General features: G+C 54.5%; 8 protein-coding genes across 8 annotated transcripts; 5 read left to right on the top strand and 3 right to left on the bottom strand.

The window, feature by feature from the left end:
• Positions 1 to 643: 643 nt before the first annotated feature.
• On the top strand, positions 644 to 2,199 carry PG997_007061 (MFS general substrate transporter; the record flags this gene model as incomplete). Its single annotated transcript, XM_066811376.1, has 2 exons — positions 644 to 1,946; positions 2,009 to 2,199. 2 exons carry the CDS (start codon positions 644 to 646, stop codon positions 2,197 to 2,199), a joined length of 1,494 nt encoding a protein of 497 aa, XP_066670299.1.
• Positions 2,200 to 4,631: 2,432 nt separating this feature from the next.
• On the top strand, positions 4,632 to 9,365 carry PG997_007060 (Sterol 3-beta-glucosyltransferase; the record flags this gene model as incomplete). Its single annotated transcript, XM_066811375.1, has 6 exons — positions 4,632 to 5,508; positions 5,573 to 5,670; positions 5,723 to 7,733; positions 7,822 to 8,317; positions 8,365 to 8,968; positions 9,039 to 9,365. The coding sequence occupies 6 exons, from the start codon at positions 4,632 to 4,634 to the stop codon at positions 9,363 to 9,365; spliced, it is 4,413 nt and encodes a 1,470-aa protein (XP_066670298.1).
• A 143-nt stretch (positions 9,366 to 9,508) lies between these two features.
• On the bottom strand, positions 9,509 to 9,709 carry PG997_007059 (uncharacterized protein; the record flags this gene model as incomplete). Its single annotated transcript, XM_066811374.1, has 1 exon — positions 9,509 to 9,709. One exon carries the CDS (start codon positions 9,707 to 9,709, stop codon positions 9,509 to 9,511), a length of 201 nt encoding a protein of 66 aa, XP_066670297.1.
• Positions 9,710 to 10,720: 1,011 nt separating this feature from the next.
• Positions 10,721 to 12,428, top strand: PG997_007058 (glycosyltransferase family 2; the record flags this gene model as incomplete). The annotated part of the gene is made up of 4 exons (XM_066811373.1): positions 10,721 to 11,283; positions 11,348 to 11,691; positions 11,753 to 12,107; positions 12,182 to 12,428. The coding sequence occupies 4 exons, from the start codon at positions 10,721 to 10,723 to the stop codon at positions 12,426 to 12,428; spliced, it is 1,509 nt and encodes a 502-aa protein (XP_066670296.1).
• A 270-nt stretch (positions 12,429 to 12,698) lies between these two features.
• PG997_007057 (fungal specific transcription factor domain-containing protein) lies at positions 12,699 to 15,158 on the bottom strand (the record flags this gene model as incomplete). The annotated part of the gene is made up of 6 exons (XM_066811372.1): positions 12,699 to 12,764; positions 12,834 to 13,058; positions 13,085 to 13,472; positions 13,532 to 14,740; positions 14,809 to 14,942; positions 15,027 to 15,158. 6 exons carry the CDS (start codon positions 15,156 to 15,158, stop codon positions 12,699 to 12,701), a joined length of 2,154 nt encoding a protein of 717 aa, XP_066670295.1.
• A 445-nt stretch (positions 15,159 to 15,603) lies between these two features.
• PG997_007056 (uncharacterized protein) lies at positions 15,604 to 17,403 on the bottom strand (the record flags this gene model as incomplete). Its single annotated transcript, XM_066811371.1, has 7 exons — positions 15,604 to 15,952; positions 16,051 to 16,320; positions 16,408 to 16,670; positions 16,736 to 16,916; positions 16,981 to 17,134; positions 17,197 to 17,295; positions 17,355 to 17,403. 7 exons carry the CDS (start codon positions 17,401 to 17,403, stop codon positions 15,604 to 15,606), a joined length of 1,365 nt encoding a protein of 454 aa, XP_066670294.1.
• A 1,067-nt stretch (positions 17,404 to 18,470) lies between these two features.
• On the top strand, positions 18,471 to 19,403 carry PG997_007055 (uncharacterized protein; the record flags this gene model as incomplete). The annotated part of the gene is made up of 1 exon (XM_066811370.1): positions 18,471 to 19,403. The coding sequence occupies one exon, from the start codon at positions 18,471 to 18,473 to the stop codon at positions 19,401 to 19,403; it is 933 nt and encodes a 310-aa protein (XP_066670293.1).
• A 1,714-nt stretch (positions 19,404 to 21,117) lies between these two features.
• Positions 21,118 to 21,869, top strand: PG997_007054 (uncharacterized protein; the record flags this gene model as incomplete). Its single annotated transcript, XM_066811369.1, has 2 exons — positions 21,118 to 21,211; positions 21,280 to 21,869. The coding sequence occupies 2 exons, from the start codon at positions 21,118 to 21,120 to the stop codon at positions 21,867 to 21,869; spliced, it is 684 nt and encodes a 227-aa protein (XP_066670292.1).
• Between the last annotated feature and the right edge of the window lie 1,873 nt (positions 21,870 to 23,742).

The raw sequence follows: 23,742 nt of genomic DNA, 5'->3' as shown, positions 1-23,742 counted from the left end.
TGTTCTACCTTGTTCCCAAAGCCATGCTTCATTGGTGCTGGACATGACATTGGAACTGCTACAACCTCAAAGGTCAACCTCTTGAACGTATAAGTGCGTCCTCATGCGAATATCCAGAGAATTTCCGAAACCCGGCTATCGACTTTATTGCAATCAAACAAAACCTAAAGACATGGAAGACACAGCAATAGGTATAGGTAAAACTTGTCATGTTGCGGCTTGCACCATTGGTAAGCCAAAAACCCCAACCGTTTGCAGGTCCACCGGCTCCATTCTATCGCGGCGGGCGAGACCTATCATGCTCATGGAAAACCAATACAGGGGTCATGACACCATCGCCAAGGTATGAGATATCTCCCTGTAAGCGGGCTACATCCCGATGCTACGGTGCTACCTACACCTTTTGCGCTTCGCTTCGGCACCCCGACCAGTCCTGAAGCGGAATGTGTAAATGTCGTGATCGAGGTGGGCCGGCACACAAGCCGGGAATGGAACGACGATGGATTACATTTTTGCGATAGAAATGGGAGGTATATTGACGGTATGGTCTCTCGACCTGACGTCTTTGTCGCCTCGTCCCTTATGCTCAACTGTTCTGGACAGCATACAATCTCATCCCTAGGAGGCTATACCTGGCTTCAAGATGGCAACCGTCAAAGATGAGGGCAATGATACCTCAGCTACTGCCACATCCCGAAGTATTACTCCCACGACGGCAGATGGCACACCAGTGAAGCGAGTTTGGTATCACTCGACTCTGTTCAATGCCTTCGTCATCGGTGGCGTGGGCTTTCTGGCCCCAGGACTCTGGAACGCCATGAACGCTCTGGGGGCTAGCGGCGCCCAAGAGCCATACCTAGTCTACGCCGCCAACGCGCTGGTCTTCGGCATCATGGGCTTCCTGTGCCTCTTCGGCGCGCCCATCGCGAACCGCATCGGCCTGTCCTGGACCCTGTTCTTGGGCGCCGTCGGCTACCCCATCTACTCTGCCGGTCTGTACACCAACAACCGGTACGGCAACGAGTGGTTTGTGCTGGTAGGCGCCGTGGCCTGCGGCTTCAGCGCGGGCTTGTTCTGGGTCAGCGAGGGCGCCGTTGCGCTGGGTTACCCGGAACCGGGGAAACGGGGGTCTTACATGAACATTTGGCTGTGGTTCCGGACCGGTGGCCCCCTGCTAGGCGGCGCCATTGTGCTGGCGCTCAACAACGACGCCGCGGCCAAGACCAAGGGGAAAGTGGGCTACGAGGTCTACTTGATCTTCGTGGCGCTGCAGTGCGTCGCGGTGCCCCTGGCCCTCGCGCTCTCGCCGCCCGAGAAGGTTCAGCGCGCCGACGGGTCGCGCGTCGTAATTAAGGCTGAGAAGTCGGTCGTAGCCGAGTGCCGCGTCCTCTGGCGGGTCTGCAAGCGCCGCGACGTGCTGTTGCTGTTGCCGGTCTTCTGGGCCGCCTACTTCAACCAGTACGCGGGGAGCTTCCAGACGTACTACTTCGGGATCCGGGCGCGGGCGCTGATCGGATTCGTGTCCAACTTCGGGACGCTGCTGTCGTCGCAGCTCATCAGCGCGCTGCTGGACTACCAGCGGCTGCCTGTGCGGCGCCGCATCGTGCTGGGGTACTGGTACGTCGTGCTGGTGCACGTCGTCGCCTGGGTGTACGGGTGGGTGGTCCAGGAGAAGTACACGCGGCACCCGCCGGCGTACGACTGGGAGGACGCCGGGTTTACCGAGGGGTTCTTCGTGCTGGTGCTGTGGGACTTTGCGCGGCAGGCGCTGCAGAACTGGCTGTATTACCTGGTCGCGAACAAGGCGGGCGACATCTCGGAGCTGACGCGGTTTTCGGGCGTGCTGAGGGGGCAGGAGAGCTTCTCGCAGGCGATTGCGTTTGGGCTGAATACGAAGAAGTGGGTGGGCGGGCGTGTGCCGTTGGCTGTTAATACAATACTGCTTGGTAAGTTTGCCGTTCTTCTCCTTTTGTGTCCTGACTATCTCACATCCCTAACATGGTCCAAGGTCTGGCTGCATACCCTACCTGGATGGTGGTTCGCGAGCATGTGCCAGTCGAGACGGCGAAAGCTGGAGAGGAGTTTGCCGAGTCCAGGGGTGAGGATGTTGAGAGAGGCCTGGGTTCGGAAGTCATTGTCAACAATGGCGAGAAGACCAAGTTCGCGCTGGGTAAGACTGGTGGGGATGCGGTGATGTGATAACATTGAATGAAGCATATTTGTCGTTCCATAAACCTGCTGGATTCATGGTGGTATGAAAGTAAACTCAGTAGATCCTCATATCATTCGAGCATATCCCGTAAATGAGATATCGTACGGAGGCTTTCGTCTCCTTATCCACGAAAGTTGTTGGCTCAACCTCATCTGGCGCAATTTTCAATCGACCTTTTTACCCCCCTTCCCCCTTCTGTTTCTCCCAGGCCAGTACACATTCTGCATTATGCGCAGTTCTAATCCACAGGCAAAAGCTTTTGTATTACGCATGTAAAAACAAACAATATGGAATAAGAGTTGCATTTGTTGTGATCTTTCTCGTGAAGTCTAGACCTCTGCATGGCTTCTGTGACCCCAGTTACTTGTACGGGGGCCTGGAGATTGAGGGGCCCAATATTTTACCTCGAGCTTTAGTGTCACCTTTTTCAGGGTCCTCCCCTTGCGCCATCCGACTCTGGAGAGACAGAATGACGTACCGTTCAGCAAAGTGAGCAACAATTGGAGAGGGAGAAAAACAATGCACGCAGGGGTAGGACGAAACATACGAAAAAAGAAATCATATCTGCGCGTTTGACTCAGACATTTACTCGAGCAGGTATTCTTTGCGTTGCTCGCCAGGATGAAAAGAGTAACCAACACGTTGGGTGTTCGCTAACAATTAGGCATTCCTTGTCATCAGTCATCTGTTGCTCACTGCCGACTGGCCCGCTTCTTCTGCTGGCAGATGCCCCGGAAAAAGTTACATGTGATATTTCGCACATGCCATGCACTGGCTGCGAGCTGACCAGGGTCCCAGATGAGCGGTCCCCGTCACGCTGCCAGCAAATGCCATTCGCTCAAGTGAATGGCTTTGGCTGAACCTGAAGATTCGCTGATAACAATGCCTTCCCTGTGTATGATCTAGATAGTCCAGCTGTAAATATAGTATACTTGCCTACATCTCTATGTGTAGCGTTTGATGAATGTGGTGCCAGGGATTGGTCATTCCGTTGCCGAAAGGAAATGCCTGCTTGTAGGCATCTGCCAATACAGTACACGGAGATAGCGAACACCATTTGCCATCTTAGAAACCAAAAACATCATACCCCCTGACTGGGACTGCAACACCTCAAACTCACGATGCATACTCTATTATTAGACCCATCAAGCGCCTCTGTTCAATAAGATCGTATTACAGATGCTACTTAGATCTGATGGACCTTTTTGGATGAACCTGAAAGGTGCATACATTTCCGTCGGCGACTATATGCGGGCCAGAGAATGCACCCGAGTCCGCCATGCAACATCCCATCCCACCTTTTGCTAAAGTACAGTGGATTCCATTATCGATAAGCCAGTTATTAGCTGCCTTACCCCCAAAATAGCCCCGTTCAATTGTCCAGAGTCCCACCACGTCGTCGTCGTCCTCCCGCTCTCGGCCTCCGCCCGTCCATCCTGACGTCGACAAGTGATTGCTTCGTCCTGGCTGTTTGTTTCGTTTTACGTGTTGGTTTGGCACGAAACCCCGCGGTTCAAACAGCGTTCTTGTTGCTTTCGAAATACCGAAACCAAGCTGATTATACCGCCGCGAACGGGATCGTGGTATCGTGGTAAACGTAGGTACATCCAGGTAAGTACTGAACTCAACACATCTGTGAAGGAGTTCAAATACCTGCGAGTTCGTCATGCACATTCGATGTACTGTACACCTGCATCTTCCGTCCCCTAGATCTTTCATCCAATCAATATTTGCCTGGCCGAAACAGGTCATCCGTCCCCAATCACAGCTCCTCTCCAACGGCTGTACCGACCCCAGAGTCTTATCACCTGCGAGAGTATGTACCTACCTAATACTGCGCCAGCTACTTCTAGCCTCGAGTGGCTACCTAGCTGGCTGCCTACCCGCTTACCCTCCATCAAGTACATACGGCATCTTATCACCTACACCCTACATACACTGGCCTACCTCCGTCTCTTCCCGTAACCGATTTCTCTGACAGCTCTCGTCATACCTCATACTTCCTTTCCTTCAAGATGTTACCCACGAACATTTCCCACTTAATATAGTACTAACTCTACCGAGAACAGTAGCCATCACCAGCCTGACCTCTGAAGTCTTAGCCCACCGATCGCCCAACTCCGGACCGTCACCATCGAGCAACTCGCCGTGCAATAGTAAAACCCATCCTAGTGGCCTTTTGGAAACCGCTTTCGAAAACTGTGTGCGTTTATACTTTGTAGGGCACGCTCTGGCTTGAGGATCCACTGCAAACTGCCGCGTGTTGCCTGCAGAGCCGCCTGTGAACCGTCACTGGACCACAGTCGCCCTCCCAGCTTGCGCGACTCTGCCTAACCAGTCACATACCCCGGCGGACCGGAAGAGTCAGGCAAGAAAGGATTGGCACGCCAGCTGCTGCTGGTGCCCGACCGCCGCGACCATGGCGCCCTCACCTCCCGACATCACCTCCTCGCCCCATACCGAAGCCGATGCTGCGCGCCCAAGGTCGAGCAAGAAGCTTCAGAAGAAACACAAGGAAGAATCCAACCGACGCCGAACCATGGAGCTGCCCAACCATTTACGAGACGCGGACGATGCCGGCGAGGAGGACATTATTGCAGCTAATGGCCGGCCAAATGGCATGTTCATGCACATGAACCAGTCGATTTTCGACGTCTTCAGCGCCGCCAGATCCACGGCCAACATCCACGGCCGGTTTGAAGACCAGTCGAGCGACGAAGAGGACGAAGACGAGGGCGGGGCAGACATCAGAGACTTGAGCAGAAACGACAGCCAACCTGAAGCCAAAGGTAAAGGCAAAGAGACGGAAACACCTGTGGATTCTATGTCGCGCTCGCGAATCTTTAAGAAAAGCGCCTCAGACAAGTCAAGCTCCTCTGACAAGGACAGCGACAAGAAGCACCGTCGTCGTATCTCGAGCAACCTCCTGCGATCGCTGCCTCAGCTCACACGTCTGGGCTCGCTCTCCAAGTCTAAATCGTCCAAATCGTCCAAGTCTAAGCAACAAACGATGGACGAGTCTTCGCCTGACGAATCATCCTCGCCCACCCGGCGCCATTCGGAACCAGAATCGAGCGATTCCGACGCTGGAACCCCGAAACTGGCCCCAGTGATGAGCCGGATCTTGGAAGCCAGAGATGAGATGTCGGCCAGGCCCAGCTTCGATATGGAAAGATTGTCCAGTGATCTGAGAAGAACTGCACTAAGCGATGACTCGGGAGACGGTGGTCCCACAAAGCTGCAACTTGCCTTGAAGGATATATTCGAGCTTGACCAAGCGGAAGAGGTCATAGGAGGTAAGTCGTGATTCAACCCAAAACTCTGTATGCGCAGCCTCACTGACAGTCTTATTCCATGCAGAATATCCTTGCTGGCTATTGCTCAGTGTCTTGGTGGATGGATACATGTACATCACCAGCAAGCACATATGCTTTTGGGCCTATCTATCGAAGAAGGCTGTAAGTGACGTGGAATATGTGCAAGCGGAGCACCAGACTAACACTCTACCAGGATAAAGTGACAAAGGATGGGTACATGGCCAAGTCCGGCAAGCGTACGTCCAAGTACACTCGGTATTGGTTCCGTCTGAAGGGGGATACCCTATCCTACTACCACGATGCCTCCAACCTGTACTATCCTCATGGCCAGGTCGACCTCAGATACGGCATATCGGCCGAGATCACCGACAAAGGTAAAGAGGGCGTCAATTTCTCGGTCACCACAAACCACAGAACGTACTACTTCCGCGCCGATAGCGCCTCGAGCGCCAAAGAATGGGTGAAGAGCCTGCAGCGGGTCATCTTTCGCTCGCATAACGATGGTGACACCGTCAAGATCTCCTTGCCAATTGCCAATATCATGGATGTCGAAGAAACAAACATGGACAACCTGGGCTTCGCGGACACTGTCAAGATTCGCGTGATTGACAACGATGAGACATTTGCCATTGACGAGTACTTCTTCTCCTTCTTCAACTCGGGCGAGGCAGCGATTCGCTTGCTCAAGCTTCTCGTGGGCGATTCAACAGATAGCGACAACGAATCCGCCGCCGCAGGACCGCTTCGGGTGCCTAAGAAGCGCCGCGATGACACAGCCAGGCCATCGTCAAAGCGCAGTTCTTTATCGCTGAATACATCGCGAATGGAGAGCTCGCAGGTGCTCTCGCCAAAGTTCCGTGAGCCTGTCAAGGCAACACTCTCGCCCATGTCGCCCACGATGCCTCGGGAGAATACCATTCGCGCCAGCGGGGATCATGTTCGCAGTAGTTCCGATGCAATGAAGAAGTTCGATAGACGGAGCCTAGACGTGGACACGATTGCGCGGGACCACTCGCCGCGACGAAGCTTCAGCGGCCAACGAACCGTGAGCAGTAGCCGTGGCAAACACGCCAAGGCTCAGTCGGACAACCACGAGGAGTCCGATTCATTCGCCCAGTCAACGGACGACCCTAGCCTGTCAAACATGATTGCGTCCTCAATCGAGGACCCGTCGGCCAGCCAGATACTGCAAGGCAGCGAGGTCTTCCACAAACCCACCCTCCACCGCCGGTCAACATCCATGTCGCGGAGGAGCCAACAGGAGAATGCCCGCAGCGGCAAGGACCGGACAAAGCACGCCGAGGGATATCCTCACCCACAACACGCCGCAACCACTGGTCATGTCGTCGACCCCGGCTCTGGCGAGGGTCAAGCCGGGCAAGCACCTACCCTGCAAAATATTGCCAAGATGGGTGCCTATCCCCTGCAGAGGGCTGGTCATTTCGCCGGCTATCTGAACCGGACAAGCCGACAAATGGGCAATCTGCTGGCCACCGAGTCGATGGGTTACGTCGAAAAGGTTTCTGGCATGTGGAAGGGTGGCCGTAAGCACTACGAACAATCAACGGCTCTGAACCCTGAGGACAGTTTCCAGGACGATGAAGATGAAACCGATGTCAAGGCAGCAAACGAGAGATTCCACTCCCACTTTCTGTTGCCCGAGTCGGACAAGCTTCAGGCTACTTACTTTTGTCATATGCTCAACGTCTTGCCTCTTTATGGAAAGATCTATCTTAGCCAGCGACACTTTTGCTTTCGCAGTTTGCTACCGGGGACGCGAAAGAAGCTGATCCTTCCTCTGGCCCACATCGAGACGGTCGACAAAGAGAAAGGATTTCGATTTGGCTACCAGGGCTTGGTGGTCATCATCCGCGGTCACGAGGAGCTGTTTTTCGAGTTTGCCCAGCCCGTGATCCGCGACGACTGTGCCGTGTCCGTCTTGCAAAATCTGGACCGTTCTCGCTTCATCCGCGAATCCCAATACTTTGACAGCGACGATATGAAGAAAGCAAATGATGCTCTTGCCGAGCGTGAGGCTTTGAATGCTGCGCGACTTAAAGAATTTCCCGATCAGGACCAACTTCCTCACCAGCTGACCATGCTCAACGACGGCGATGGACCGACGATTCTTTTCGACGACGCCAAGGACTCGCTGGTCCACTTCCAGCCCACCAAATCGATGAAAATCACCTGTTTGACGATCGGTTCGAGAGGCGATGTTCAGCCATACATAGCTCTCTGCAAGGGCCTCTATCGCCGATGGCCACAAAGTCAAGATCGCGACACACGCAGAATTTCGAGGCTGGATCGAGGGACATGACATCGAGTTTGCACCTGTCGCAGGTGACCCCGGCGAACTAATGAAACTGGTTATCGAATATGGCACCTTCAGCTACGGTTTCTTCAAAGAGGCCACCAGCTCGTTCCGACCTTGGCTTGATGGACTTCTCGAGTCCGCATGGGAAGCTTGTAAAGGCACCGACATCCTCATCGAGTCCCCATCGGCCATGGCGGGGATTCACATCGCCGAAGCGCTATACATCCCTTACTTCCGCGCCTTCACCATGCCATGGACGCGGACGCGCGCCTATCCCCATGCCTTCATGACAGCTGATCGGAACATGGGCGGCTTCTTCAACTACCTTTCCTATGGTCTGTTTGAAAACACCATGTGGCAACTCAGCTCGCGGCAGATCAACAAGTGGCGTGCCAAGTTCCTCAATCTCCCCGCGACAAGTCTGGACAAGATGCAACCTAACAAGGTGCCCTTCCTCTACAACTTTTCGCCGTCTGTAGTCGCTCCCCCATTGAGTACACCGATTGGATCAACGTTAGTGGCTACTGGTTCTTGGATGAGGGCAAGAACTGGACCCCACCTGACGATCTGAGGCAGTTCATTGAAAAGGCTCGGGAAGATGGCAAGAAGTTGGTGTATATCGGCTTTGGCTCCATCATTGTGCCCGATGTCGCCAAGATGACCCAAGAAGTGATTGACGCTGTCCAAGGAGCAGATGTCCGCGCTGTTCTCAGCAAGGGCTGGTCGGATCGTGTAACGAAAGAGAAGGGTGTTGAGGCGGCTACCGATGCACCAGACCAACCCAAGGATCAACCCGAGGATCAGCCCAAGGAGCCGGAACTGCCTCCTGAGATCTTCCAGATTTCAAGCGCACCGCATGACTGGCTCTTTTCTCAGATGGATGCCGCTGCTCACCATGGCGGCAGCGGTACCACCGGCGCGAGCCTCCGCGCGGGAATTCCTACTATCATCCGGCCATTCTTCGGTGACCAGTTCTTCTATGGTCTTCGGAGTCGAGCACCTAGGTGTTGGGATCTGCATGAAGAAGTGGGGGCTATCAGCTTCGCCAAGGCTCTGTGGAAGGCGACACACGACGACCGAATGATCTCCAAGGCCAAGGTGTTGGGCCAGTCTATCCAACAGGTATGTGCACTGAGATTGTCCAAGATGCGTGACGGCAGTTGAGTGGTAGCTGACATTGAACCAAACACAGGAACACGGAGTCGACAACGCCATCCAGTTCATCTACAGCAAGCTCGAGTACGCACGCAGCATCAGCACCGAGAAGTCGAAAATGCGAAAGCCCGTAGCCTCGTCCGCTACTGGCCCGACTGAGCACTCGGACGGCCCCGAGCTATATGATGACGACGATGTGGAGGAAAGCTGGACGTTCGTGGCGGGCGATGACTTTGATCCCGATATCGTTAAGAAACAGGTCATCTCCCAGGCAGAGGCGGGCGCCGTGGCAGATGGCCAGAAGGCTGCTTTGGGGAGTCGGCAAGGATCGAATCGAGGAAAGGCGGGATCAGTGGCTTCGTAGGAGGAGACGAACCCCATACAGGGAACAACCGACCCCTCACATTTCGCTAATGCAGTGCCATCAGAGGATGGCGATGCTCCCGAGGCCGAGTTGATTGACAAACCTAGTTGGAAGGAGACGACGACTAAACAAAGCCTATCTATTCAGGATAAGGATCGACCCGCAATATGGACTCGCTGTTGGAAGGCGTTGAAGAGGTTCTGTAAACGAATAACGAAGTGGTCTTCGGCGTCAGACACTTGACCGTTGAGGAATTCGACCTTTACCAGCGATCCGACTATGCCCGGCGGTTGATTACACCGCACAGTTGACTTGAAGCGTATGGGGTATACGGCGTTGGTCATGGTGAGTGATTTGGCATTGCGACGCGGTTGTTGTTGTTGTTGCATACAAACAGACAGCATGGGCGTTTTTGGCGTTGCTTCGATATCCCACAGTGATGGATGGCATTTCATAACGTTTTGCAGGGGCGAGGGTAGCGACGCATCAGACACACACACACACACACACACAGATAGTATGATTGATCATGATGGTGCTGATTGGGTGGACAATCATAAGGAACGGAGTTGAGGTGTTGAGGCAGGATAGACTTCTTTTTTTCGCCAGCGAAAGAGGGTTTTGTTTTTCTTTTGGTCAGATGGATGAACAGTTCTACATGCCCATGCGATGAATGCATGGGCAAGGCAAGGCAAGGGTATCATGGCAAGGGTTGCCGGATACATGTCCTGAAGGCTTAGACTGTATGGATACTAATAGCTATTACTACAAGAATGTTCCTAAATCATGATGCTCTCCTTTGCTGCTTCGGTTGGTGGTGGGCTCGCCTGTCGTTGGCGCATGCAAGGTGTATTGGGTTATTGATCATCTCGAGTCTCGGGTCTGTTGCATGATCTGGAATGGCCACTCATGAACAACAAACATTCGTCTTCGGTGTCGGATTGACCTACAAAGCGTCAGATTGACTGCCAATGGACCACTTCGCCATCGCTCTTCTCACTCCCCTTCCGCCAGCCCATGCGATGGATGATCAACTTTCGCATACAGCATCACTATTATTCCACTCTTGTCAGTGAAGTCTCTGAGCATGGCACATTATAAAAAGCCCCCAAGCCATTTATCCTCTTACGTTCTTTCTTGATGTATTCAGTTGATTTTCGAATCTCCCAACTTTCAACGTGTATTTGCATGCTGATCGTTGGAGGCCAGCCACTGTCGGTTACTCGATTTGACTGGGTCCCCCAGCTTTGAACTTCGAATACATTCAACATGTCTCTCCCCGTCGCCGTCGCCATTCTTGCGGGTCTGTAGTAAGTCGATCAATCAAGTAGCTGTTGCTCCTTGCTTATTTCCGGATGACCTTGTTGCGTACCGGGGAAACTACTCGAATCCTACCTAACCAACCACACACACTACACAGTCTCTACGATCTCTACGACAAGCACATCGAAGCCCAGAACCAGAAGAAATACCGCCCCTTCCCCATCCTCCCGCCCGAAACGCGCCGCTACCACCCCTCCGACGTCAGCCTCGTCGTCCCCACCGTCGACGCCGACCCGTCGACCTTCGCCGCGTGCCTGCGGACGTGGGCTCGGTGCCAGCCCAAGGAGATCATCGTCGTGACGACGGCCGGGGAGCAAGAGGCGCGCGTGCGCGAGATGCTGATGGCGGTGCAGACTGCGGACAGGATTGACGACAAGACGAAGCCGGGTAGTTTGGTGGTGACTGCCAAGGTCGAGCTGCTCACGGTCGATAGGCCGAATAAGCGGCACCAGCTCGTCCGGGGCATACGGGCGGCGAAGGGGGAGATCCTGGCGCTGGTGGATGATGATGCGCGGTGGGAGAGCGAGGAGACGCTGGCGAGCTTGTTGGCGCCGTTTGAGGAGGAGGATGTTGGGGTGGTTGGGGGACCGATCGAGTGAGTTCTCCCTCCTTTCCTCATTGCTATTCTTCTTCCATAACCTTCTCGTCATCTTTGACAGCTCCTACCTACCCCCCGAACGCCGCGACCCCTCCGTCGTCACCCCCTGGGAGGTCGCCGCCCTGCGCCTGCGCGCGAACCGGCACGCCCGCATGCGGGCCGCCTACGCCGCCGACGGCGGCATCAACTTCTGCGTCTCGGGCGCGACTATGCTGGCGCGCGCCGCCATCCTGCGCGACGACCCGCTCTTTCGATTCGAGTTCGTCAACGAGCATTGGGCGGGGCGCCGGCAGAACTCGGGCGACGACACGTTTATTACAAGGTGGTGCTTGTTCCATCACTTGCTGGACCATAAGGCGCGGAGGCGGGAGATGGTGGCGCAGCTAAAGAAGGATGCGGCGGCTTGTCGGAAAGAAGGGGGAAGACAGAGGACGAGGGTGAGGCCCGGTTCGAGGAACTGAGCAAGGTCACGGAGCTGGATACCAAGCGTTGGCGGCTAGGCATCCAGATGACGGAGCAGGCCACCGTGCCCACGTACCTCAAGCAGGGCTCCGAGTTCGCGGGGCAGATGAAGAGGTGGTGACGGAGTGGTACGCTATATCCTATCTCCCCTACCCTGTGAAGAGCGGTTCGCTGACACGGAGAGACGCAGGCCTGAGATTGAGACTCACGTGTCTGTTGTTCGAGCCCGGAATCGTCAAGATGTACCAGACGACGCCGTACATGGCGCGCAAGATGGTCGAGTGCATGCTCTTGCCGTTCCTGCACTGGCTGTACATTGGCTGCTGGTTCATCTGCTTGATGCAAGCACCTCTTCTCGGGTAAGACGTCCCATCGTCACTCTCCGCTGCCCCCAAGCATGGCCGGCTAACATAGTCCGACTCTGAACTCTCAGACTCGGCATCCTGCTGTATGAGCTGTACAACTGGGCAAACAGCATGTTCGGCTTCGTCGGTCGCTTCCCCTACGCTGCGCCGTACTGGTGGGCTGCTGCTCTAATTGAGAAAGCCCAGTTGCTCTCGGATTTCTATTGCTGGGCCACGCTGGGCACCGAGAACTGGGAGACGCGCAACACCGACGGGGACCAGGAGAGCAACCCGCTGCTCCTGGTCGATGAGATCGTCCACGGGAAACGCGATTAACCACATGGTGGATGATGGGATCTGTTTGTCGTCTGGATTTTCGGCCGAGATTGTGAGGATGCTTGTTGACTTGGGGATCCTGTAAAATGATGCGAGGTGTGTTTCCGACGGATTGTCAAGAAGGAAAGGTGTGCGGAAAAGCACCCATGTAAGGAACTCGATAACTGCGCTGCTTTAACTGAGAATTCAGATCTGTATATCATCATATCCGAGAAGGTGTTGTCTTACCATCTCTCCCACACTCCAGGAAGCAGTAAAGGCCTTGACTGCTTATGACATGTCATTGGGAATGAATGAGCCCAGTGATGTCGTTAGGTCTCCAAACAAGCCAAACGCCTACAGTCGCGTTTCATGTCAGCAAATGAAATGGATCACAGGGATGGGTAAATAACCCAGGAAACTCACCGAGGCGTCCAGGTCCCGCCAGTCAGTGGTCTGCCACTCCTGGAAAAACGGCAAGGACAAGTTGCAGGTGGCGGCACCCCCGAAGCTTCGCCAAAAGCGTAGGGCGCGGACATCGGCGACTGCTCGTGTACCATCGGATGGGGTTCTCCCGTGCGTGCCAAGGGTCCGTCGGAGGAAGGAGCCGGAATCGTCGGCATGCTCCCCGAGTGTTGCTTGACCCCAGCGCTGTGTCTCAGCTCCTCCAGTATCACCGTGTACCGCCAGCTCGGGGAATCGGCGGACATGGACTGGGCTAGTCGGGCGTGGCACTTCTCCGCCAACTCCATGACCTTACGTTCCTCGTCCGAGCTCTCTCGGCCATTGGTGCTCTGCTGGATCTCCCAGATGTACACCACAGCTAAGGCGCAGAAGGTCACGTATGGCGTCCACCAGAACACGTGAAGGACTGTACTGTCGGCCGCCATGGACTGTACTATCTTCAAGGCCGTCTTAGCCGACGCGATGCACTCGGTGACGCTTTCTTCCTCCAGCGCCGGGGTCGCGACGTTATTTTGGTTGCCGCCGAGGAGAAAGGGTCGGTTGGCGTGCATGACGGCGTGGCAGTATGCGAGACGCATAGCGATGGCCTGGCGCCGGAGACTCGGAATTAGACTCCGCGGTTGGACGGAGCTGAGGTGCGGAGGAGACGAGACCGCCACGTATAGAGCTCCTGTCCGGACTTGGACGCCGCCGCCAGCCGCTCCTCCCGGGGTATGGTCTTGATCGAGTAGACTTCGCTCGAGATGGTGCCGATGATGCGCGCCAACTGCGCATGGGCTATGACAGAGTCCATGTGGCTGTCCGTCTCATCCTCACCTTCCTCATGATCGACCCGTAGCGTCGGCCCCTCTGGGCCCATGTCCTCATCGCTGACGGCTGCCGGTAGCTCTTGATCAACATCGTCGTCGTGTATGTGTCTCGGCCTTCCCATCACCACGCTAAGATAGACATCAATCGTGTAAGCCACCCAGAAGGTATGACGCTGGCCCTGGAGGGTCACATAGTCTGGAGGAGTGGACGCGCCAGAGCTTGCACCCCGCTTGCGACTGTGCTGTCGATGTAGCTCCAGGGCGGCGGCAACCTGCCAGGTGCTGCCGAGGAGATACCAGGCCTTGTTCATGCGCGACGTCTGGAGCAGATACAGGACTTGGATCAGTCGCGCCTGGACCGACTCCAAGCAGGGCAAGCCGACTTCGGTTTCAATGAGGGACGCGGCCATGGAGTAGTACCGGTCAGCCTTCTGCAGGCTAGGTGGCTCATCTTCGACTATGCCAGCCACGTGAAGCTGCGCGCGGCCGCTTTTCAGGACGGCGATGGCTACGATGGCTAGCACGATGGCGGCATTGGCATGGCTGAGGCCGTGGGTGACGGCAAATCCCTGCTGTGTGTTCCGTTGGGCGACTTGAGCCCAGGACGCGACGTGTTTCTGTTGGGCGAGCATGCGATACGTCACCACGCAGTTCTCGAAGTAGAACTTGACGAGCCTGAGAAAGTCGGGCGGCGGCGGTATAGCGACGGCAGCAGCGCCACCCGACAAGCTGTCAGCAGCAGCATCATTGATCAATAGCGGCTTATCTCCGGTCGAGGCTAGCAGCTGGGCGTGATCACCTCCGCTCAGAGGGGCGGTTGTGTTCGTGCTGGTCCGGGTCTGCTGCTGCGCCACGAGTCGCTGGTGCGCGCGCTGGAAGAAGGCGAGCCCCGAGGTCGGGTCGAAGTCTTGTCGTTCCACCTCGGCGGCGGCTGCCATCTCCTCTGGCGAGTTCCCCTGCGTGGGGCTTGACTCTGTCGTTGTCCGGGCATGGTCCACGGGTGGTCTTGTGTCCGATCCAGGAGAGACGGTCGGCATTGACCCTTGGGCCGGCGTTGGACTGCAAGATCCGACCAATCAGTACATCTCCTGCACGTCAGACCCGACAAAGGAAAGAGGGAAACCTACAGGCTAGGCGGGGGCGTGGGCGGGCGGCCGCGCGCATAATCAGCGTCATAGACGCATGCGAGACGGCGCAGGACGCATCGTTCGCAGGGGAGCGTTCCGGAACAGCGCGTCTTCCTCGCTTTGCACTGGTCGCACTATCTCCTCGTACCCCGGTTAGACCAGATTCCGATGATGGTGGTGCCTGGTGGTTGGTGATTTCCAATGTGGGCTTCACGTACCGCCCGGCTGGCCTTGTGGGCTTTCCGAGCACTGCCAGCAATGCCAGGTGAGGAGACAGCACCTGCACCCGCAGCACTGCGTTTCCGGCTTCGGCTCTGGGATGATTCTCTCGACGGCATCGGGTCCGGCATTGCTTTGGGATTTCGCGGATCATGTCTGCCGAGGTGAGGATTGGAAATCCGACATTTCCGCAGATTGTCTGTTCGGGGAGATTGGGAGTTGGAGTACTCGATCCAGATTGCGGGGAAACCCTTGGCATGCATAAATCAAGACATGGGGAGAATCCGGGGAAAGGAGTCGTTAGCGTCTTTGTCGAACCCCTTTTCACCAGCTGCCAAGTCTTTTGCTATGCTAGCTCCACCAACGTGAAGACGAAGTAGTAGACGGAGTAGTAGGATTAAATCAATAGCTCAATTGAAGTGACTGGATTTGACTAAATTCCTGCCTGTCAGGTTTCAAAATGGGAATAGCTATTCGAACACAGTTACCCAAAACACCAATCCCGCCCAGTTTCGATGTAACCCGCGGAACTTATGTGCCCACATCCACCAATTAGATGACCGCTCAAGAAATAACTCATAGCGAATACTTGTACAGCGGACTCCGATCCCCCATCTTCTCCAACTGCTCCTCCGTGTACCGGCTCTTGACATCCTCCACGGTCAGCCGCGCGTTCCGCTTGTTAGAAGACCAGAGCGCGAACTCGAGGGCCAGCATGGCCGCGATGTCCGCCGACGCGAAGCCGAGCGAGTTGCCGTAGCCCGTCGGGTACTGCGGCGCCTCTTGCTCCTGGTAGATGTAGGAGCCCACCACGCCGCCGATGTTGCCGGCGCAGATCGGGTAGCCGATTCTGATGGCGCGCTTCGTGGCGCCGGCTGAGTTGGCCACGTTCCAGGCGTTGACGCCGGGGAAGATGGGGTACATTCTGTTATGCGCATATGTTAGTGACTGTTCAGAGAACTAACTCTTATTTGCAAGTTGTCGAGAGAGGGGGCTTCGACGCTATATCAGGAAACCACTCACCCCGTACAAGCCAGGCAAACGGCAAAGTAGCACAGGCCGATGTTGTACTGGATCTCGGCGGCCTTGGCGAAGAGGATGGCGAAGGAGACGACGACGCAGAGCTGGGGCCCCACGATGAACGGCATGCGCCACTTGTGCTTGTCGGCGAAGACGGCGACGACCCAGGCCGAGATGGCGCCGCAGATGTAGGGCGGGATGGTCAGGAGCTGGGCCTTGGCCGAGGTGAAGCCCATGCTCTTGACGATGGTGGGCATGGTGAACTTCATAGCACTGAGGAGGAGCAGTGTAAGTAAGTTTATTCTGCCGAGCAATACCTTTGTATAGGAGAGAGAAACGGGTGACTGGAAGTTGGCTCACTAGTTGGGTACGGCGTTCGACCAGCTGCCCAAGATGAGCAGGTACATCTTCCAGTCCGCCACCACGGCCCAGAAGGCCGAGGGGTCGAAGTGCTTCTCGCGATAGTCCTTGGTGTTGCTGACGCGGCGAGCGATTTGTCGGAGCTCGAGGTAGCGGATCTCATCTGGCTCGAGCCATCGGCCGGAGAGAGCGGGCGAGTCGATAAGCAGGGGGAAGCAGAGGATGCCCATGACAACAGTTAATAAGCCTTCGAGGATGAATATCTAGCATATCATGATCCAGTCAGGGTTTTTTTTTTTGCAAGAATATCCGGGACGACTGCACTTACCCACCGCCAACCCTCAAGCCCACCAATCTCGTCCATCTTCGCAATAGCAAAGGCTAAGAGGCCAGAAAAGGCACCCCTGAAGCTGCCGATGAGTATAGAAGGGCGATTCGGGTTTGGGTCTCGTCGGGCAGGTACCATTTCGAGACAAGGAGGATAGCGCCGGGGAAGAAACCGGCTCTGTCTACATATCAACGACGAGATCCCCCTACATTGAAACGATCATTCGGGGAAGAACATTGGCTTACTCGAAAAGTCCAAGCATCACCCGAACTGCACATAGACCACCGAAGTTCTTGACGATGCCCGTCATGGTCATGATGATGCCCCACGACAGCACAATCGAGCCCATGTAGATGGACGGTCTCGTAAACTTGTTGAGGATCATGTTGCTTGGTACCTCTGTACATCGATACTATCAGTTAGGCAACAGTTTCAAGACACATTTTGCTGTAGTTACTGACCTGCCAAGATATAAGGTATGAAGAAGATGGACAGTGCTATGTTGTATTGGTCCCCGGTGATGTGTAGACTCTCGAGGAGACCCTCGATCTTCGCATTTCCTGGAAGGTATAGTCAACATATGCTGTATGATTTGATCCAGACCAATAGATGTGGTTACCGATGTTGGTTTTGTCGAGGTATGTGACCAGGTAGAGGAACAGAAGCATGGGGACGAGCCTAATCTACAGATTTCGCCAGAGTGACAGTTAGATATTGTGTGAAGACAATAGGGGAGACTGATCCGTCCAGGTCATTCACATCCACCTTGCGAATCACTTTCTTTCGCTTCTCTTCCGGGTAGCTCTGGAGAAAGGTTCTGCTGGTTCTCAATGTGCATCGCACGAAACTTCTGGGCGGTCTCCAAGTCGGCCGACGTTGTCTGCTTCAGCTGGTCCGCCATTGTGATTTTGGTGAATAGGAGGGGATATGGTGCAGCAGGGCGGGAAAGAAGGCAATCCGGACTGCCTAAAAATATGTTATCTAGATCTTTCAGTAGTCATCGGATCTCTTAAGTCAGAGAAGACGGTTTTCCCGCCTACCCAAGACACTACCGATCTCCATAGAGCCAACCTGGAGGAGGCCCAGACCTCGCTTACGAAAAGCTGGGGTAAAGCCGGGGTACTGGGAGAACTCCACATAGGCGCCTGGGGAAGGTGGAGCGGTTGGAAGCCAGACATGAAGCTTGGATCCGAAAGCTGATCCGCTGATGCTTTTCCGAGACTGGCGACGCGGGAAAGTCGGAAACCCCGGAAAAGCCGGAAACCTACGGCAGTACGGGCGTCAGCGGATCCATCCATCGCATATTAGTGCGGCGTACTGGAAACTCCGCTAGATGGTCTATTTGCGCTGGGACTCGGTTTACAAGGGTGGCCGGATACTATTGCACTCTGGCAGGAGAATCTGATCATGTTCCGCCCTTGACCTATTCGACCCCCGCACCCCAAGCTAGATTTCCCGTGTGTACATGGGGAATCCGGGGAACATGCGGGCGTAGGCAAGAAAGTTGACCCGCCGTACTCGCGACTTCGCGAGTCGCGAGATAGAGACCCGTGATCAAGCTCTCGTGTTATAAAGGGGCTCTTATCGACGCTCTCAATAACACAGACTTTGCTCACCAGATCAAAGCCCTCTTCTATCCCATAAACCACACCTCGAGACCTATCAAGACCCCAATACCCTTACTTCCAATCGCTCTCATAACAGTCACCCCTGAATCCATACACTCGAACACACCATGGCCATCCAACCTCTCGACCTCGCCGGCCTCGTCCCGGCCCCCGTGACCCCCTTCACCAAAGAGGGCAAAGTAGACTACCCCGCCATCCAGCGCCTCGGCTCTTGGCTCGGCAGCATCCCCGGCGTCAAGGGCCTCGTCGTCCTCGGCCACGCCGGCGAGGGCACCTTCCTGACCCAAGACGAGCAGCTGGGCGTGATCCGCGCCTTCGTCCAGTCCGTCGACGACAAGATCCCCATCATCGCGGGCGTCACGGGCGAGGGCACCGAAGTCGCCGCCCTCGAGGCCAAGCGCGCGCGCGAGGCGGGAGCCAGGGCGGGTCTCCTCTACCCCTCGCACGGCTGGCTCCGCTTCGGGTACCAGGTGGGCGCGCCGCAGGACCGGTACAAGGTCGTCTACGAGGTCAGCCAGCTGCCGCTCATCCTGTTCCAGTACCCGGATGTCACCAAGGCGACGTACAGCCTGCAGACGATGCTCGAAATTTCGGCGCAACCCGGCGTCATCGCGATGAAGAACGGTGTCCGCAATATGCGCCGCTGGGATACCGAGATCCCCGTCATCCGCCGGGAGCGGCCCGACCTGACCCTCCTGACCTGCCACGACGAGTACCTGCTGCACACGTGCTTTGATGTCGATGGTATGCTGGTGGGGTACGGCGACATCGCGCCCGAGCCTCTGCTTTGCATGATCGAGGCCGGGAAGCAGCGCGATTACGCCAAGGCCCACGCCGTCCACGACGAGCTGTTGCCCTTGGCTAAGAGTGTACCACCGGGGTCGCACATGGAGGGCACTGTCGCCCTCAAGCATGCGCTCGTGGCCAGGGGTATTCTTGAACATGCGACGGTACGGTCGCCGCTTCTACCCCTTCCCGACGGCGCGGAGCAGGAGATCCACGCCGCCATCCAGTCGGCGAAATTGTCGAGGGTGGCGTAGATATGGGAGGCGGGATGGAAGAGTGTACTTATGACGTTAATGATTTAAATACATTTACTTACTCAATGGTAACCTGCTACTCAACATGCGAGCTACATTTGTTGGTTGTGACAACCGACAGGCAACCCCTATCACGGCATGATATCTACAACGTGTTAAAATAGCTCGGTAGGGGCCGGGGGCGATGTGCTTCGGGACGGCCTGGAAAGCGTAGTGAGGTGCAGGGGTTAGTGCCCAATGGAACAATCAAGTTTCCGGATGTTCCTCCGATGTTGCAAGATGTAGTTCCATACCTTCAAATATTATGTGATTTGAAGTAAGTTGAGTGTATTCACCGTATCCTCAGAGCAGCTTGAATGAAGGAGCTCATCTCGCCCCATCCCCCCTTTCATCGTTTAGAAGGAACAGTACTTGAATCCGAAAGTAATCAAGAGTTATTATTGTACCAATACCTGGATAGATAACAAGCTACATTGCAACGTGCTTCAGTGCAGGGCGGATACACCTCCGGCCAGCTGCATCACTCGCACTGGGATGCTTCCAAGACACTCATTATTCTAAAAAACGACAATCACCGATTTGGATCTGCATTGACTTCTCATGAAGATGATGTACGTTAACAGACCTCTAACACTAGCACACTGCCTACCTACTGATCTCTTCGATATAGCTTGTCCTGAGCTCCAATTACGAGACGGATGCGCTGGGGCGAACAATGACCTTCATGGGCATTCCCTGAGGTATCAAGTGGCGGAAAGGCCTTAGCATGGTTCATCCCTCGCAACGCCGACGACGGTGTAGGACCGGATTGGCCCGTAAGATTGTTGAAGGTCTGACGTGGTGTTTTCCAGTCCTCTTACTTCGATCAGATAGCAGAGGTACTGGTAGGGAGGGTGCTGCAGATGGAAGACCTCGGTGACACGCTGGCCTGTAAGCCCGCATGATAGAGACCGCCTATCGACGGTGGACATTCAATTCTTGACCTAACGTGAATGGAAGACAGGTAAGTACATCTGTAGAACAGGATGAAGAGGAAACATTCAATGGTTGGGCGTAGGAGCAAAGGGTGCAAGTTAGGTAGACATGGGTAAGTCAGCGAACCAGATCCAGTGACCGATTCTGCTTTTCTTGATGGGCAATTATTGTACTTTGAGCGGTTGATGCCTAACTTTACTATTGGTATTGAAAGACAAGAGCAGATGCGGAGAAGACAACAGGCTTGACCTGCGCTCAGATTTGCTGAAGTTTGGAAGCTACGAAGCAATGTTTGCCTGGTGTTGTTCTCACCTCATTCCATCAGTTACAGCATCATCATATCCGCAACAAACAACCAAGTCTACAAGAAGCCTCAATCGATCACAGCCAGATAGACGGTCATAGGGATTATTTCCTCGTGGTGGCATGCAGTGCCCGAGCTCGATTACACCTCCATCAGTTGTTGCATTGTGAAGCAAAAGTAAGTCGAATGTGGCGGTTGCCAATTATTTTACCAAGGTACACACAACCCACCATCAAAGACGTTGAATCTCACTTGCACCATTTTCAACCAGGGCAAAATTATTCCCAACCACCAACCTCATAAAAAGTCCTTCAGACACCACAACATTCCCTCTCCGCAGTCCGCAATTGACAACGCGTACGCCTTCAACACATATCACCAGACTCGAGCAACTTGAAAGAGTCAACAATTCGGCGACCGAACACACCTGTGAACATGGAGCAAAACGCCGCAAATGACGGCGTTGCCCTTCATCAGCCCGACGCTGGTCAGCAGACTGGCATTGTGATGACCCAGGAGTGGTACGATGGTTAGTTGGCAATCGCCTTCAAGATTGAAATTGCCCATTTTCGATGCTGACATGGATCTATGGAACAGGCATGGTGTCAGAGTTTGCACAGGTCACCGGCGACTTCGACCAAGCCCGACGGATTGCCAGAGAGGCAGTCGTCAAATCCCTGCTGCAGAAAGCCGGAATTCAACATTTAATCGACGTCATGGCTGACCTGGACCGCGTCTACGGCGCAGAGATCCGTGCTCTACAGAACGACAAGCAGATCATCCATGTCGAGATCGATGGTCTCCGTGCCGATATGAAGGATTTTGTGGCTAAGAATGAGGATCTTCGCTACGAGAAGCAAGCCCTTGAGAACATGAATCAAGAGGTTCGAAAAGAGAATGACAGAATCGTGACGGAGAAGGCAGAGCAGCTTCGCCACAAGGAGACACGAATCGATGGCCTCCTGCATGAAATCCGAAGTCTCCATGAGACCGTTGCCGATTTTAACGAGAAGATTCGAAATCTTGAAGAGAAGAACGAGGAACTCCGAGCCGCAAATGATAAACTGGAGACTGATAAGAAGACATTGGAGGACGAGAAAGCGAACTCGCAATCGGACTCCTACAGCCGCAAGCGAGCCCGGTACTTTGACCCGGATGATTTCGGTGCTGGGCCATACTGGACGTGAATCCAATCAGATATCTTCAATATGAAGGTATGGTGATCAGCAAGACTCTCGACAAATCCAGACGTCCACCAAGAAGACTCGGTATCCGTATTGGAGGAGTTGGGCACAAATGAGGCACTGTTTCTATAGATGAGTAAGATTCATCAAGTACTTACATCATGGCTGACATTGCTGACATGATAGCAGGTTAGGGAACAAGGTACAATACATGAACATGGAGGCGATCTATTGCGAGCAAGAACGAACGAAGAACAGGTTATCGGAAAACCGCATCATGAATGCGAAAATGTTGGCGTTCTGGTTTGATATTACCCACCGAAGTAAGCAGCCTTCTACGTCCCAAGCCACGAAAAGATCATCGTATATCTGCTCAATGATGATCATTGCTAACATTGGTATTAGGCAGCGAGCACGATACAGCGTAAGCACTATACCAAGGAGGCAATGGGGTGGCGACATGGAAACAGGACATTAAGAAAAGAAACAAAAAAAGTCAGGAATCAGGACAGTATGGGATGTGTTGATCAATCGGCTCCTGAATTGCACTTTCAGAACCTGTTCGATGGAACAGGTATACGCAAATCGTTTCCGTTAGGGGAGCGGCTTGGCAGTTCTTCTCCTCCTATAGAGCTTCCAGACTCAATCACGAGCAATACCGTGACACGGAGGCCAATGATTGACAGCAGCAAACTTAGATAGAATTAATGCAATGGTTTCGCTTGGTACATTGAAAGCCGATCAAGCTGTGAGTGTGGCATGATTTTGATGTGCAACATAGTCGCACGAGACAGTGTGCCACCCACGTGAGCGACCATCCCATGTTGGACCTACCGAGTAAATTGCAACTCTTGCCGTGTGCTAGATTTCTGAGGATGGACAGCAGCCTAGCTACTTACAAAGGCGGCTGCATGAGTGGCTTTTTCTTGGTCGTTGGAAAGCAGTGGAACGTTCCACCGCCGACCGCCGACCGTCGTGCTCCCAGCATCTCGATCGCAAGTGTCGCACGCGAAAAAAGTACTTTTCTTTATATGTTTCAAAATGGCGGCACCCAACTATCACCGACCCATGGGCACGACAGAAGCGAGACGCCAAAGTCACATGTTCGCAACAAGAAAAGAAAGAGACTGACTTGCGAATACACGAGACGAGGGGGGAGGAGGAAGAGCAAAAGACTGGCTAGAAGCTTTCGACTGAAGATGAAGGATCAGGCTGGTTACAGATTCCCCCCCTGCGTCCTTCCCACGGTGGCCGATGCCACCGACATCCCAAGATCGCAATACGAAGGCCAGCAGACAGGACGAAAGATCCAACCCCACGGCAGTAGGAGGACCCTTGATCTATAGAGAGGGGTAGCAACGACGATAAACAATTGCCGATCAGCAGTCGGCGGATGAGCCGTGGTTGGCCGACCAGGCTGAGTGGCGGAATCTGCAACGGGCGTTAGCAGCGCTACCCCTGGATCCCGGGGTGCATATTCGTCTGAAGTATAGCTGCGAGGTCAGGGTCCCGCCCCCGGATTGGTAAACCTTCCCTCCCGAAGCGTCGACTTGTCTCAATTAAGGCACCGCCCTGACTAAGATCAAAAGACTTTTGGTAAGTTCAAAGACCTTTGTTTTTGTTTTCCCCCGTCGTAGGGGACATGTTTCACCTGGTAACTTAGGCTGGCAGATTTTGATCTGATGCAGGCTGCCGAGAGGAACGAGAGGGGGCAGGACCGCAAGAAGGAGGGAGGTAAAAGGGAATGAGGGATGGACGGAGGGGATTGTCGTCGTTTGAGCGACTCATTTCTCGTCGGGCACCGATTTGAAGACTACACTTGGGTATAGATCTATATCGTCATCGTCATGGTACATGATCTATATGTAGGTCTTGG

Source organism: Apiospora hydei (genome assembly GCF_038363865.1).
Source record: "Apiospora hydei strain CBS 114990 chromosome Unknown utg000005l_segment0_segment0, whole genome shotgun sequence".
NCBI lineage: Eukaryota > Fungi > Ascomycota > Sordariomycetes > Amphisphaeriales > Apiosporaceae > Apiospora > Apiospora hydei.
This window is presented reverse-complemented; position numbering and strand designations above follow the sequence as displayed.